The 14,400-nt window shown below is 57.0% G+C and overlaps 3 protein-coding genes across 9 annotated transcripts in view; 1 reads left to right on the top strand and 2 right to left on the bottom strand.

Annotated features, from left to right (window-relative positions):
- The window catches only part of PDE6B (phosphodiesterase 6B), a 33,906-nt gene extending 22,407 nt beyond the window's left edge, over positions 1–11,499 (top strand). The window contains exons 6-22 of one of the 2 annotated variants that reach the window (XM_021677659.1): positions 184–248; positions 1,071–1,137; positions 1,320–1,367; positions 2,110–2,259; positions 2,497–2,640; positions 3,096–3,161; positions 3,553–3,699; positions 5,069–5,176; positions 5,498–5,607; positions 5,804–5,891; positions 6,257–6,357; positions 6,586–6,693; positions 7,222–7,285; positions 7,614–7,688; positions 8,852–8,935; positions 10,176–10,332; positions 11,362–11,499. In XM_021677659.1, coding sequence (XP_021533334.1) covers positions 184–248; positions 1,071–1,137; positions 1,320–1,367; positions 2,110–2,259; positions 2,497–2,640; positions 3,096–3,161; positions 3,553–3,699; positions 5,069–5,176; positions 5,498–5,607; positions 5,804–5,891; positions 6,257–6,357; positions 6,586–6,693; positions 7,222–7,285; positions 7,614–7,688; positions 8,852–8,935; positions 10,176–10,332; positions 11,362–11,423 — 1,644 coding nt within the window. In that variant the 3' untranslated portion in view covers positions 11,424–11,499. Of the gene's footprint in view, positions 1–183; positions 249–1,070; positions 1,138–1,319; positions 1,368–2,109; positions 2,260–2,496; positions 2,641–3,095; positions 3,162–3,552; positions 3,700–5,068; positions 5,177–5,497; positions 5,608–5,803; positions 5,892–6,256; positions 6,358–6,585; positions 6,694–7,221; positions 7,286–7,613; positions 7,689–8,851; positions 8,936–10,175; positions 10,339–11,361 lie in introns of both variants that reach the window. The other variant, XM_021677660.1, reaches the window with a different exon arrangement.
- The window catches only part of GAK (cyclin G associated kinase), a 364,833-nt gene that overhangs the window by 141,122 nt on the left and 209,311 nt on the right, over positions 1–14,400 (bottom strand). The gene's annotated exons all lie outside the window — the stretch shown is intronic.
- ATP5ME (ATP synthase membrane subunit e) overlaps positions 13,047–14,400 on the bottom strand; it is a 17,319-nt gene continuing 15,965 nt past the window's right edge. Inside the window, exons 4-6 of the mRNA XM_021677742.1 lie at positions 14,300–14,354; positions 13,599–13,697; positions 13,047–13,129 (exon numbers count right to left, since the gene is read on the bottom strand). Of these exons, the coding sequence (XP_021533417.1) occupies positions 13,104–13,129; positions 13,599–13,697; positions 14,300–14,354 (180 nt within the window). The 3' untranslated portion in view covers positions 13,047–13,103. The remainder of the gene's footprint in view (positions 13,130–13,598; positions 13,698–14,299; positions 14,355–14,400) is intronic.

The raw sequence follows: 14,400 nt of genomic DNA, 5'->3' as shown, positions 1-14,400 counted from the left end.
TGCTCTGTGTGCACGTCCATGTGTGCATGTGAGGTTGTGTGTAACTATGTGGGTGTGGTGTGTGCTCTGTGTACACATGCATGTCTGGGTGGGACACCTGGGAACTCCTCTCACCCTCAGGGGGGTTCCCACTGGGGAGCTGGCCCAGGGAGCCCCTCACGACTGCTGTGGTCCTTTTCGCAGGAAATCGTCTTCTACAAAGTCATCGACTATATCCTCCATGGCAAGGAAGACATCAAGGTCATCCCGTAAGTGCCAGGGTTTTAGGACAAGCATCACCTGAGGGCAGAGCACCCTTGGACCCATGCTGGGCTGGCACTGGGAATTTATCACAATGGATCAGCAGCCTCTGGCATGGCCCCTCACACGGTGGTGCTCCCTATGCTGTAGGACAAGGCAGAATGGGATGGGGAGGGAGGCACCATGGATGTCCAGAGTGGACTTCCAGAGGCCCAGGTGAGCTATCCAGGTAGCCCTGTCAACAGTAACTGACCTTTGAGTCCCTCAGGGTCTCATCTTAGCTCACCCAGCCACCCAGGCAGGTGGAGCTCCCAGAAGGCACACCCCATAGGGCAGGTAGGAGGGGATGTCCACCCCAGTGGAAGCACAGCTGGGCTAAGGGAAGGGCAGGGCTCCAAACTAGAGAAACTGGGGACAGGTGTTGGCCATTCCTCACCCTATAGCTGAATGGCCATGTGTCCCCAGACCCTATAAGCCTGTCAGGACCCCACCCTGCAGGTTCCACCAAGGACTAGGATCCAGGTGCTAGGCCTGCAGGACAGGTGATTGACACTGAGCTCCAGGGGCTGGATTGAAGAGTGGGGCCCCCGGTGGGGAGGGGGCTCCTACAGGGTGAGGGACCTCCTCAGCATTGGCAGAGGAAGGATCAGACACACCCAAACCTCACCCCTGGCCTCCTCCTACTCTCCCTGAGTCCACTACCTGCTAGCTTTCCCGCCCCACCCAGAGCTCAGAAAAGGGAATAAACATTAACACACACACTGAGCCAAAATCTACACACATACATCGAACAACCCATCCACCATCTGACTCTGTGTTCTTTCCCCCAGCACGCCCCCAGCGGATCACTGGGCCCTGGCCAGTGGCCTTCCAACCTACGTGGCAGAAAGTGGCTTTGTGAGTCTGCTGAGGCCCTGCCCTCGCCTGGTGCCCCGGCCCTTCCTGCCAGTCTGTGCACCTCTGCCAGCTCCCCGCTGCCCTGCTTCACCTACTTAGAGCTCATCGGGCTGGGTGGTCTTTTTTAGAACCATATCGTACATTGGGCTGCTTCAGGTGAATTTTTCCTGATCCTCTTTCAGATCTGTAACATTATGAATGCCCCCGCCGATGAAATGTTCAAATTTCAGGTATCTATCCATTCATTAACAGAAAGTGTGTTGTACTTAGGGAAGAAGATGTTCTGGTTCAGAAATGATGGACTGAATTCGTTTTCGCTCCTTGAGAAACAACCTCAAAATCTCAGGGGCTAACAGCAGCAAACACGCACTTCCCGGGCACAGGTCTGTGGCTGGTGGGGCGGGGCCAGGCCACAATGAGCTTTCAGGTCTGCTCCTTGCTCCTCCTCTGGGGACGTGTGACCAAAGCAGGCTCTTTTCTGGAGGAGGCTGAGAGTCCAGTGGGCCAATGGAACTGCCCCGGTCTCTACAGCTCTTCCAGGAACTGGCCACTGTCCACATTTTACTGGCCAGGTGTCAGTGGAATGTGAAACGGGAACAGCTGCATAATCTGTGGGGCCCAGCAGAATGGAATACAATCATTCAACAATTATTAAGAACATTAAGAGCATGGAGGCAAAGATTCAATGGAGCGTGGGAGCCTTCTAAGAGAGGAATCCTGTGTGACTGCAGAACTCACACCATAAAGCCACCCTGGTGGGCACATAGGCTCAGCTTCAGCTAGCGGGAGAAGTCACAACACAAACCCGTGGACAGAGAGCTCTCACGTATGCGGGGAGTGAGCAGACAGGAAGAGTGACCCAGTCACCACAGTTGGAGGGCGGGAGAAATGAGATTGGTGCTTGCTGGGTGACAAGCCTGGGCCAGGGCCAGACCCAGAGTAGTGGGCATCTCTGATCGCCTCTCCCTGCAGGAAGGGCCTCTGGACGACTCGGGGTGGATCATCAAGAATGTCCTCTCCATGCCCATTGTCAACAAAAAGGAAGAGATTGTGGGGGTTGCAACATTCTACAACAGGAAAGACGGGAAGCCTTTCGATGAGCAGGATGAAGTCCTCATGGAGGTGAGCACCTGCCGTAGGTGCGGCTCTTGGAGGAGACACCTGTGTGATGGCATGGGACACAGCTATGTGGAGTCCCTTCCTCCCATCTGCTTTAGCACTCGGCCCAGCTTCGGGGCAAGGGGGAGCTGTGAGGGGCCAGTCCTGGAGACCCCTTAAAAGCACTCGGTGCCCTGGAGCGGCCCGCCACGTGCCAGGACCAGGGCCCGTCGGGTGGTGACGCTGCTGGTCTGTCTGCAGTCCCTCACTCAGTTCCTGGGCTGGTCGGTGCTGAACACGGACACCTACGACAGGATGAACAAGCTGGAGAACCGCAAGGACATCGCCCAGGACATGGTTCTGTACCACGTGAGATGTGACAAGGACGAAATCCAGCAGATCCTGGTACCACTCCTGCCCAGTGGGGAGGCAGGGTGACCCCGCAGTCAGGGCTTATCCTGTGGTCGGAGAGCCGAGCCAATCCTGGAGTTCCACATGCTCTGCATGGCCGGGGGCAGTCCCTCCCCTGTGTCCTCAGCCTCAAGCAGTGTCAGCTGTGAGCAGGGAGTGAGCAGAGCCTCCGGGTCAGGCCTGTGGGGACGCCACCAGTTGTCCCTGTGGACAGCTTAGCACAGTGTCAGAGAGGCAGGGAGGGACACACAGGAAATGGTAGCCACTATCCCTTCTCTCTGAAGCTAGAAGTTCCAGCTGGGGCTTCCAGAGGCAACTGCTGTCTTGTGCCAGATGTCACCCTGTCCCGCACTCACGAGGGCTGTGGGTAACGCCGTCACCCTGTCCCGCACTCACGAGGGGTGTAGCTAACATTCACTCTGTCTCAACACATCTGTTTTCTCTTGTAGCCGACAAGGGAACGCCTGGGGAAGGAGCCTGCTGACTGTGAGGAGGATGAGCTGGGGACAATCTTGGTCAGAATCTGACTCCCACCCCTCAGGTGGAGACTGGAGGGGCCTGAGGGTCGGGGGAGACTTCCTCATTCCTAGGAGACCTGAGCATGTCATCCCCTGATGTTTGCTGCTGTCTGCGTATCCCTATGCCTGGGTCCGTGTGTGTGTGTGTGTGTGTGTGTGATCTCTTTATGTACGTGTCTTTGCACCTGTCTCCCTGACAATACCTCTGTTCTCGTGGTGGGGCCATGGGTGGGGGCTGAGCCGCAGGGCATGTGAGTGGCCAGCCGCAGTCCAGAGCCACTGGAAGGGCTGATGTCAACACACTCCTGGGACATCTGAGGCTGGACAAAGGATCCTGGGAAGGGAAGAGAAAAGCCTGCCTCCCTCAGCCCCACAATCCCTCCCACAGAAGGAAGTGTTGCCGGGGCCCAACAAGTTCGACATTTATGAGTTCCACTTCTCCGATCTGGAGTGCACAGAGCTGGAGCTGGTCAAATGTGGCATCCAGATGTACTACGAGCTGGGCGTGGTCCGAAAGTTCCAGATCCCTCAGGAGGTGGGGGTGGGGGGCCGTGGTGAAGGGTCCCAGATCCACTGAGAGGTGGGGGGCTGTGGTGAAGGGTCCCAGATCCACTAGAGGGTGGGGAGCCATGGTGAAGGGTCCCAGATCCACTGGGAGGTGGGGGGCCGTGGTGAAGGGCCCCAGATCCACTGAGAGGTGGGGGGCTGTGGTGAAGGGTCCCAGATCCACCGGGGGGGAGGGACCATGGTGAAGGGTCCCAGATCCACTGGGAGGTAGAATTCGGACATGGTTGGGGGGATCCCAAATCCCCCAAGAGGTGGGAGAGATGTGGTCCGAGGTCCTAGGTCCTACAGAAAGTTTGGGGACAGCCATGTTCATTACAGAATACACACAGCAACTGTGCTTAGAATAAATGACTAAATGAATGTATCGATGGGTAGAATGATGGATAGAACGTTTGGTAAATGGTTGTTCCAGACAAGTTGATCAAGTGCAGCATTGGGCCCTAGTGGGGTTTTGGCGTGGGGTGGAGAGGATATAGGAGCCCACGAGCTGTGCAGAAAGCAAAGGGCATCCTCTTGGTTTGAATGCAGAGAGCCCCGCAGAGGTCGTCCCAGGGAGGAGGGGTGGTCCTTCCAGTGCTGCCCTGAGCCCTGCTGCTTTCCCATCGTTCTCTGGCTGTTGTGCGGTCTTCACCCTCACCCCTCAGGGAGCGTCTGCTTCCCCACCATGCAAGGAGGAAACCATGCTTCCTCATGCCCCCCTGAGAACAGGCGCAGCACGCTGGCATTTTCAAAAGAAATTTTACTAAATACTAAAGGAAAACACAAAAGAAAAAAGTAGACAAATGATTAATAGAATTTTTTAAAATTTCAGAATCATTTTCTGACACTAAAAATCACAGTGGAAGCAGTAAGACACTCCTTTGGCCCACATCCTGTTGTCCAGAGAGACTGCCCTGCTGGAAAAGGCTCACATCCCTGGGCCTGCCCCTTGATCTCTGGACCCTTAGCCAACATTTTATTTCTCCATCGTCCATGCCAAGTGCCCACACATTGTGCCCCATTCAAACACCCTTGCCTAAAACAGACCTTTTCTTCTAAAACATCCCATACCCCTTGCCTGGGGTCCTCCCAATTCTGGGCTGGGCAATAGGTTGGAGGCCCCATGAATGCTGGAGTTGTTCTTAGCTTTGACCCTGGCCCCCTCAGGCCGCCCCTCGTCCACCCCGCAGGTGTCAAGCAAGGTACCTCCCACCCAGGAGGGTGGTCAGGGGCCAGCAGTGACTCGCCGGGACAGGAAGGGTCACGGGGGGCCTCGCGTACGGGAGCGAGCCGGCCTTCACACCAAGCTATTAGCATGTTTGGCGCTCAGAGCCCGTGTTTCTCCTGACTCCCCTCAGGTCCTGGTGCGGTTTCTGTTTTCCGTGAGCAAAGGGTACCGGAGAATCACCTACCACAACTGGCGTCATGGCTTCAATGTGGCCCAGACCATGTTCACGCTACTCATGGTGCGTGCCCCAGCAGGGGCGTGGCAGATGCTGCCCTAACCAGCCCCCCACCCGCCACCTGGTCAGGCTTGTGAAGACCCTCCTGGCCCTTGGGGGGGGGGGGGCCTCTGCGTGGGAGGTGGGGGCCTTCAAGGGCAGAGGAGTAGAGGAGGTGCCTCCCCCTGGGACCGGCACACCCCCAGCCCCGGGAGTAACGGAGGGCACCTGGGCGAGGCCCGGATCCCTCCCCCACCCTGCTTGCCCGCACCCCGTGGAGCAGGGAAGGGAGGGAGGAGGAGGGTGTTGGCAGCACCGCACAGCTGTGGGTGCCCATGTCCTCAGACGGGCAAGCTGAAGAGCTACTACACAGACCTGGAGGCCTTCGCCATGGTGACCGCCGGCCTGTGCCACGACATCGACCACCGTGGCACCAACAATCTGTACCAGATGAAGTAGGCAGCACAGCTGGGTGCCCGGGTCGCTCTGTGGGAGACTTTGTGACAGCGGCCCAGGGAGGGGCCTGCATAGAGCTCCCTGGGGGGGTGCCCCTTACCTGGCGAGGAGGGAGGTTCGGGGGCCCCGAAGCCACAACCAGCCTCTCTGGGGGCTTCTGGCCAAACTGTGATTTTAATAAAACCCCCGTAACAGATCCCAGAATCCCTTAGCCAAGCTCCATGGTTCCTCGATTTTGGAACGGCACCACCTGGAGTTCGGGAAGTTCCTGCTCTCCGAGGAGGTTTGTGTCCCACTCCTCACGCAGGGTATTTCTCCGTATTTCTGACTGACCATCGCCTGCACCACTGGCCCTCCCCCGGCCAGGTGCCGAGGACACCACAGGGCGTGGTGACCCGCGAGCCAGGCCCCGCGGGCCTGGAGGAGGGTCAGCGGCGATGGGTTGGGTTTGAACTTGGAAATGCACCCACCGCGGGGTGGGGTGGGCTCAGGGGTCAGGCCGTGGTGGGGAGGGCGTGCAAGGCCAGCTGGGTCCGGTACCCACGACCTGTCACCTGCCGGTGGGAGCAGGCCAGCGACATGCCAGGGTCAGACAGACAGGTCCTGGGAGGGGGCAGGGACAGACTGGGAACCTAACCCTTCCCGCAGTCCCTGAACATCTACCAGAACCTGAACCGGCGACAGCACGAGCATGTGATCCATCTCATGGACATAGCCATCATTGCCACGGACCTGGCGCTCTACTTCAAGTGGGTGGCCGCCCCGGGGGAGGCAGGACGGGGGGCTGGCTGGGGGGGTGGGGTAGGGACCTGGGGCTCCTAGAAGACCCTTGCCAGCCCAGCGGCCCCACAGGGCCTGAGCTCTTTGCCTCGGTTTCTCTCCTAGAAGGGTGGGTGGCGTTAGGATCAAGGAGGACGGGGTGTCCTGCCTGGGGTCGGGGGTGGGGTCGACTCTCTCTCTTTGTTCTTGGGGCTCAGGAAGAGGACAATGTTCCAGAAGATTGTGGATGAGTCTAAGAACTACGAGGACAAGAAGAGCTGGGTGGAGTACCTGTCCCTAGAGACAACGCGGAAGGAGATAGTCATGTGAGCTGTGATGGGGGTGGGGGCGGCAGGAACCATCCCCGCCCCACACCAAACGAGGAGACCCCGGGCCCCGAATGAGCCACAGCAAGAGCAGCTCATCTCTACACGGCTTTGATAAATGTCAAAATAAATGCTCCATCTTACTTGCTCCTCATTTTCGGGGGAGACGGTACAGGATTTGGGGTCAGGGTCCATTTCCTTAGTTTGTGGATTTGGCAAGAATTTACTTATTCATGAACCTTCACTGATACATCTCCAAAATGGAGATTCAGAACTACGGTCCTCCTCCAGGCCTGTCCCAGAGGTCCAACAAGGAAGAATGTGTAAATCACGGGCACTTGGAGCTGCCCAAAAAAGACCTGGTTTTAGTTTGTGGCGGCGAGGGGGAGAGGGAGGTCATGTATGGGGGTGGGTTGGAGTGGGTGTGTAAAGTGAGAGGTCTACTACTGGAAGAGGTGCCCAGAGGTGGAGGTGGAGGGGAGGGAGGGAGGCCAGCCTGGGCACACCTGGAGCTTCATCTGCCTGCAGGGCCATGATGATGACTGCGTGTGACCTGTCCGCCATCACCAAGCCCTGGGAAGTCCAGAGCAAGGTCAGAAGTCATGCAGAGCCCCCACCTCTTGTCATTGCCTCTTGATATTGCATCTAGGGGAAGCCTGAGAAGGGGGGACAGAACCTTCATTTGCAAGTAGTACTGAGAGCTGCCCCCCCCTGCTCTGGGGCTGGGCTCGCGGCCGCCACATTGGAAAGCACCAACGTGCTCACTGTGCATCAGGCCCAGCCTGAAGAGTAGGGGTCCCAGAGGGTCTGGGGCAGAGACTGAGGGCACAGAGGCTCCTGGCAGGAGCCTCCTTTGTCAACTTCTGACCAAGTGCTGAACTCCACAGGATGACTGCCTTTTATGTCCACCCCCCACCCAGGTTGCTTTGCTGGTGGCAGCTGAGTTCTGGGAACAAGGTGACTTGGAAAGGACAGTTCTGGATCAGCAGCCCATTGTGAGTGTTACTTCCAGAATCTTCTACCCCTACTGTGGTCCTTGGGAACCTCGGGCTTCGCTTGGTACAAACAGAGGACCCCTGGGGATTTGGGGGGGGGGGTCCCAGGACCTCAGTCTCACTTTGTGGGATCGGTCATGTGACATGAGCTGAGCGTAAATTTAGGTAGCTTGGGATCTGGGTAAAGTTGTAGAAAAAAACAGGGTTTGGATAAAGCTGTGAGGCCCATACAGAAATGGAAAGTCATTGTCAAAAGTGGCCGAGGCAGGCTGTGGCCCATCACCTGGGGCCTCCATGGCCCAGGCAGCTCCACAGTGAACCTCAGCCAGGCTGCAAGCTGCTCCAGGAAGGCCCTCAAGTGGGGAGAGTACGGTGCCAGAGAAGGCCAGCTGCTGGAGTCCAGAGCCCATACCGTGATAGATGGAAGATGCTGAGATCTTCAGGCCAGCAATGTGGGGCCAGGAACATGCTGCTAGACCACAGTGGCACTTGCATAGGATCCAAGGGGACGAGGACAGCATAGCATTGTCCAACAGCAGGTGGAAGAGATGGAAAGAGGGCTTGTTTTACAAGTCAACTCCAGTCAGTGGATAGCTGCCTGATCACAGGGTGGAGAAGGCTTTGGGGCCAGGGACAGCCTGCAGGAAAGGGTGTCCTGACCAACCAGCCAAGTCCCTTGGGGACAGGGCAGGCCTCTAGTTCCTGCATGGCTCACCGTTGCTACATGGAGCTCCAGACAGTGGGTAGCTCTGAACCTGCAAGGAACAGCTCAGGGGGTCTGGAGTATGTGGACACCAGGGATAGTCCCTCCAAGGGCATCTGGAGTTTGCCCCCACAGGGCTCTCAAGCCAGGTCTTGAGTTAGCACCATGGATAGTTCCCAAGGAAGTGGGAGGAAGGCGCTCAGGGGACCTGCAACTGGGGAGCATCATGGTGGACTCAGCCCTGGAACTACCAGATGGCTCAGAGCGGGGAGGGGCATCCTGGCTGTCCCCTTTCAAGGGCCAGCATCTATCAAGGCAGGCTAAGCCCCAAGACCAGAGGCTCCACCTTCATCCCATGGACACTGCTTCATCTGTGTCTCTGTGGACAAGTTCATCTGAGCTGGGTGGGGCTGAGTGAATCCTGCGGGCTCAGAGGAGGTATCTCTGCTCCCCCCACAAGCCAATGATGGACCGGAACAAGGCAGCTGAGCTCCCCAAACTACAGGTTGGCTTCATCGACTTCGTGTGCACATTCGTGTACAAGGTGAGCAGGGTGGTGCGGGGCCTGGCTAGGCTCACAGGAGGAAGGGGGTTGCTGGTGTGGGTTCACCCAATGGCCTGGCCTGCCACAGCCCCCATCTCCTCATCCTTGCACTTAAAATCTGAAATCCTCAGTGTCACCCCAAGGAGTCCCTTCCCACTTTCCCCTAACCAGTTCCTCAGAAGCTCTTCATGCTTTCCCACAGGTCTCCACCCTCTGGGAGGTCCTCCCACTCACCATGAGGTCTCACCTCACATGTCCCTTCCCCAAACCCCATCTAGGGCACCCCCACTCATGGCCTGCAGCTTATCTGCAGGTGCATTTGTTCAGTGCCTGTGAACCCAGGAGGACAGGGATGGGTCCACCTGTCACAGCTGGGAATGCCTCACCCAGCAAACACATGTTGCACATGAGTGACCAGGGAACATTGTGCCGAGGACACACGCACTGTGACTTCACAGCCCAGAGGACTGTTCAGGGAGTGTGTCGGGGGTCTGACTGCAGAGCCCCTCCCAAGTGATGCCCAACATGCCCATGGGCTCCACTCCATCTGGTCCTGGGGGCTGTGATGAGGAGGTTGTCTGCTTCTGAGTAAAGTTACCCCGACTGGACCAGTCCCACTCCCCACCTTGACCACCACAGCGCCTGGGCTTCCCCTTACTGAAATCCCAGCTCCCTTTGCTGCCCCCTCAGTGGGGCTGTAAGTGCTGAGAAGGAAGGCGGGACCAGGATGGACATCCCAGTCCTGAAGCTCACAGGTCACAGCCCCACCACATCGCTCCCCTCTCACTGCCTTCCCCAAGTCCACCCCACACTCCATGGCTCATGTGTGTGTTTGTGTGTGCATGTATGTGTGATGTACGTAGAAGAGACCAGAGAAGGGGCTGCAAGACCGGCATGTCTGCCCGAGACTTCCCACCCCTTCTGCCAAGGGACTCCCCTTCTGCCATTGGTATTTTCTACTCCATTCTCGGGGTCCTCACCCCACTAAGACCGTCTGTGCCCTCCCCATCCTCTCTTCTCTGTCTCCTGGGCTTTGCTGGGAAAGTAACATCTCAGTGGCCTTCCCTTCTCCCTCAGACAGGCCCCCTCCCAGGTTCTCCTCTTGGGTGAGCGGGGCAGGGTGTGGGGGGACAGGCTGGTGCCAGCAAGGGCCAAGATGTGGGGAGGCCACCTGCCCCAGCTGCCTAGGAACAGTCAGGAGTGTGGCCCGACTTCTTGATTCCCTGTCTTCCCGGTCCAGGAGTTTTCCCGTTTCCACGAAGAGATCCTGCCCATGTTCGACCGACTGCAGAACAACAGAAAGGAGTGGAAGGCCCTGGCTGACGAGTATGAGGCCAAAGTCAAGGCCCTGGAGGAGCAGAAGCAGCAACAGGAGGACAAGACAACAGCCAAGAAAGGTGTGGGCAGCGGGGCGGGCACGTGGTTAGTCCCCACATGGAAGTGTGCGAAGGGACGGAGGTTAAGCAAGAGCTGACTCTGGCGGACAGGCCGGTGGCCGAGGTGCTGGGGCTGGTGAGCTGGGTTCCTCCCTGCAGAGGCATCGGGCCTGTGGGCGCAGTGCAGTCAACAACCCGGACTGCGGGATCTCCTTGTTCCTCGCCAGAGACTCTCATTTTCTCTAACCAAGTAGCTATTTGAATGTTACTTCCTTGATAAAGGGAGGAAACATAGGGAACTCGCAGCAGCTCTTTCTTCCACCACCAGGCAGCAGTTTTCTCCTAAATAACTTAGGAAAATCTCCACTTCCATCTACCCTCAGAAACCAAACAGAAGACCTAAGGGCACCCATCTGACTCCGGTTCAGGTCATGATCTCGGGGTCCTGCGTCGAGCTCCACGGTGGGCTCTGCGCTCAGCAGGGAGCCTGCTTCTCCCTCGGGCCCTCCCCCTTCTCGTGCACACGCGCACGCTCTCTCAAATAAATGAATAAAATCTTAACAAAAACAAAACAAAAACAGAAGACCTAAAAAAAGAAATTAAGTGAGCTGAGTCAAGCGTACATGACATCTTTCCCTGTACTGTGTCAGAGCCTTTGTTTACCTGCTCACCCCCCACCACTGCGTCCCCTTGTGGGGATGTGGCTCACGTGGCCTCACCGTGAGGGGCCGGCACACCCCCCAGATGGAATCCCTGATGTTGTTGCCATGGTATTTGCCTGTGCATGGCCACTTCAGCCCTGGGACTTTTGTTGCTATTTCCTGCTGTGGGGAGGAAACCGGATGTCCGGACGGTTTTGGGCTTGCGGGGGCCAGAACTGAAAGTGTCACAAGAACAAGATAAGAAAGGCTGAGCCCTGGCTAGGCTAATCGGCTTAGGCTGACCACAGGTCCCACACTCTGCCCTTCCTCCCACGGGGCTGGCTGAGGACACTGGGCAGGAGGGGCGAGGCCAGTGCACAGTCCTCTCACCATCTTGTTTCTCTTGCAGCGGGCACAGAGATTTGCAACGGCGGCCCCGCACCCAAGTCTTCGACCTGCTGCATCCTGTGAGCCGCTCTGTGTGTATTTTGATGGCGCCCCAGTCCATTCACCCGCTGGGACTCCACCTCTGCTTGCTACAGGAGGTTAAGAAGCCCAAGAAAATGACTGAAGACAATTTTGGGTATTTTGAAATTTTTTTAAGATTTATGTTTTTATAAACTAAAGTCAACTATGAATAAACAGTTTACCGTACTTCACACTCATCCATCTTTTGGGTACACAGCAATACCACAGAGATGTTTGGAAAGGGTCTGTGAACTGCGAGTCGGAAAGCTCTGGGTGGGATCCACAACTGCACATGTATTTGTGTGTATACGGGTCGATGAGATACAAAGATGCTGTTGGCTGTCTGGTTGGGAGGAAATATGACCAGAAATTCAGAATAAAATAAAAAGAAAACAAGTTGCCCTTTTCTTTAATACAGCAGAAATTATGGTGGAGGGCACATCATGTAGGACCCATCAGAAAATTCTGCCAAAAGGTCAAGGCCAGGAGTGACCTGCGCAAAAACACGTGCAACAGCCCTCTGCATGGTCAGGGGGAACACACTGCCGTGGCTGGGGTCTGCCCAAGTCCCGTACAAGCGTTTGTGCACCAGCACAGCGAGACCCAAACGCACGACTCACACGTGAAATGGGTACTAAGTATCTGGTGGAGGTTAAGGACTTTTAAAGTCCTGATAATGTGAGCTCCAAATCATTTGTTCCCGACACTGCACACTTAACCCCACAGCAAACTCCTCAGCTGCCTGAGTAGACTGGTTGCGGAAAGGCCAGTTCGGATGCCACTCAAGCCCGCCTCCAGAGCTCCTGAGCTCCTGGGCAGGTGGTGAGGGGAGAATGGGGAGGGGGTAGCCACCCCCCACAGCCGTCCAGTCACAGGAAAGAGGCAGTTCGCATCTCAGCGGGGACACCTGGTGACAGTCCATGATTAGGGCCAGGCCATCCTCCCAAGGGACTCCGCACCAGCCAACCGGAAGGAACTGAGCTGGGCTCACTCAACCTTCACCAGAACTAAAACCAAGGGTTTAAAGTGCTTATCCACTGCTTCTCATCTTCCCCCTCACATTTGCAAATGAATTCACTTTATCAACAAAACTTGGGCTCAGGGAAATTTGCTCAAGGCCTGGGGCTGGGAAAGAGCACCATGCCAACACCAGGCCTCAGAGGCTGGAAGAGCAGAGCAAGGAGGGGCAGAACCTGGCTGTCAGCTCAGCAAGAGCCCAAGCCCACTACAGAGCTTTATGCAGCACCCCAGCCTGATCCCCAAAAGCCCACGGGCCTTCCTTAGGGTCGAGGGGAGGGCTCCTGACAGGGGGATGAAGATCCAGGTCCCCGGCATTTGCACGGCCCATCAAGGGTCTGGGCTCATTGAAGGCCAAGCAGCAGCCGCAATACCCAAGCTGGCTGTGTGGGGTATAAACTGCTCCCTTTGGGCGTCCCCAGTCAGACACCCCAGAGAACAGGTGACAGAATTTCTGTGTTCCCGGCCCGTCTGTGCACTGCTCTCTGGGTCTGTGATAGGTGCCCAGTTCTTCTGAAACCCACTCCCCATCCCCACCCCACAGAAATGGAGGACAGAGCACAACTGCTGAGCTGGAGTCCGGAAATCAGACAACTGGCGACAAAAAAGGAGAGCATCAAACACAGAAAGCTTTATTCATCCACACCATTCCAGAGAAAGGCAGGCTCACTTTAGTATGCTGTCGTCTTGGGCTGAAAGGTTCAAAGGAAAACACTCGTGTTATTACACGCTCAGGCAATCCAAAAGGACTACTTCACATGTTCAGTGCTCAACAACCCAGGATCTAGCTACAGTGGAGAGCCCGACCATGCTCTGCCTCAACTCTTGTCCCTGCACACTGACTGCAGCCTGCCACAGCACTCAGTGGGGGATGCGTACCTGGTTCCAGTCCTGTGGGCCCCTCTGAGGGTGGCACATTCCCAGACAACTAACCTCCAAGGCCTAGGGACCTGGCGGGCCTTGCCCAAGGCAAGGTGTCACCGTGTCCCCCAACATCCACAGCCCTGCTGCGTCTCTCCCTCCCGCAGAGGACCCACTGGCCAGCGCTGGAAGAAAGGAGGCAGCTCCTAACCCCCACTGTGGGGTTCACCTGAAGCAGCACCTGTATGTTTCTCAAGTCTGGGCAGAGGACAAGGCCGTAAGATGCAGTAACTCCAGTACCTTCTGCCAGTTCTCTCTCAATCCGTTTCCGTTCATCCTGCTTCTTTTTCTCCTCAGCGGCTATCCTCCTCTCCTCTTCTGCCCGAGGTTTCAGGTAACCTGTGTAAGGAAAGCATGAAGATGGGAAGGTACTTTCAGTGTCTTCACCAAAACGCTGCATAAAAGGAATTTAGTGCACGTGAATGCCTGATGCATGTGCTCTCCATTCTTTTCCTTCCACGTGGATTAAGGCCTGACTTTCCCTGCTCAGCAAAGAGCCCAACCCAGAGGGCAGCTGCAGGGGCCCCGCCTGCCAGCACCTGAGACGCCCCACCAGATGCCCCACCACCTCACCGCCCTTCTCTGCTCGGCAATCGAGGCCACCAGAGGCTCTCGCGTCTGACCGCAGCACTCCTCCAACACCCACTTGGCACCCCAATTTTCAACAAGAACTAGCCGTTTTCCAGCTCCCGGGGGGTGCCCAGCATCAGAATGCACTTTGGCTCCTGACCATCTGCGCTAATCCCAAAGCAACCTACACACCTGCCGCGCCCCGCTCAGGGGTCAAACTCACTCGGCTTTCTGGGGCTGGGGCCTCCCAACCCTGCCCCTTTTCTTGCCCTTCGCTGGGGCTTAGTAGATGGCTCTGGGGAGCCCCCGTGGCTCTGAGAAGACCCAGTGCTACCCCTGCCTTGGGCCAAGACAGCGGCGCGGTCACTCACTGTAGCGCTTGGCTCCATAGGCCACGCCGAGGAACAGGGCGGAGTAGCGGCCAAGCTGCGGGCAAAAGACGGTCAGAGGCGGGGCAGGAGGGGGCGGGGGG

This window comes from Neomonachus schauinslandi, chromosome 2 (genome assembly GCF_002201575.2).
Source record: "Neomonachus schauinslandi chromosome 2, ASM220157v2, whole genome shotgun sequence".
NCBI lineage: Eukaryota > Metazoa > Chordata > Mammalia > Carnivora > Phocidae > Neomonachus > Neomonachus schauinslandi.
This window is presented reverse-complemented; position numbering and strand designations above follow the sequence as displayed.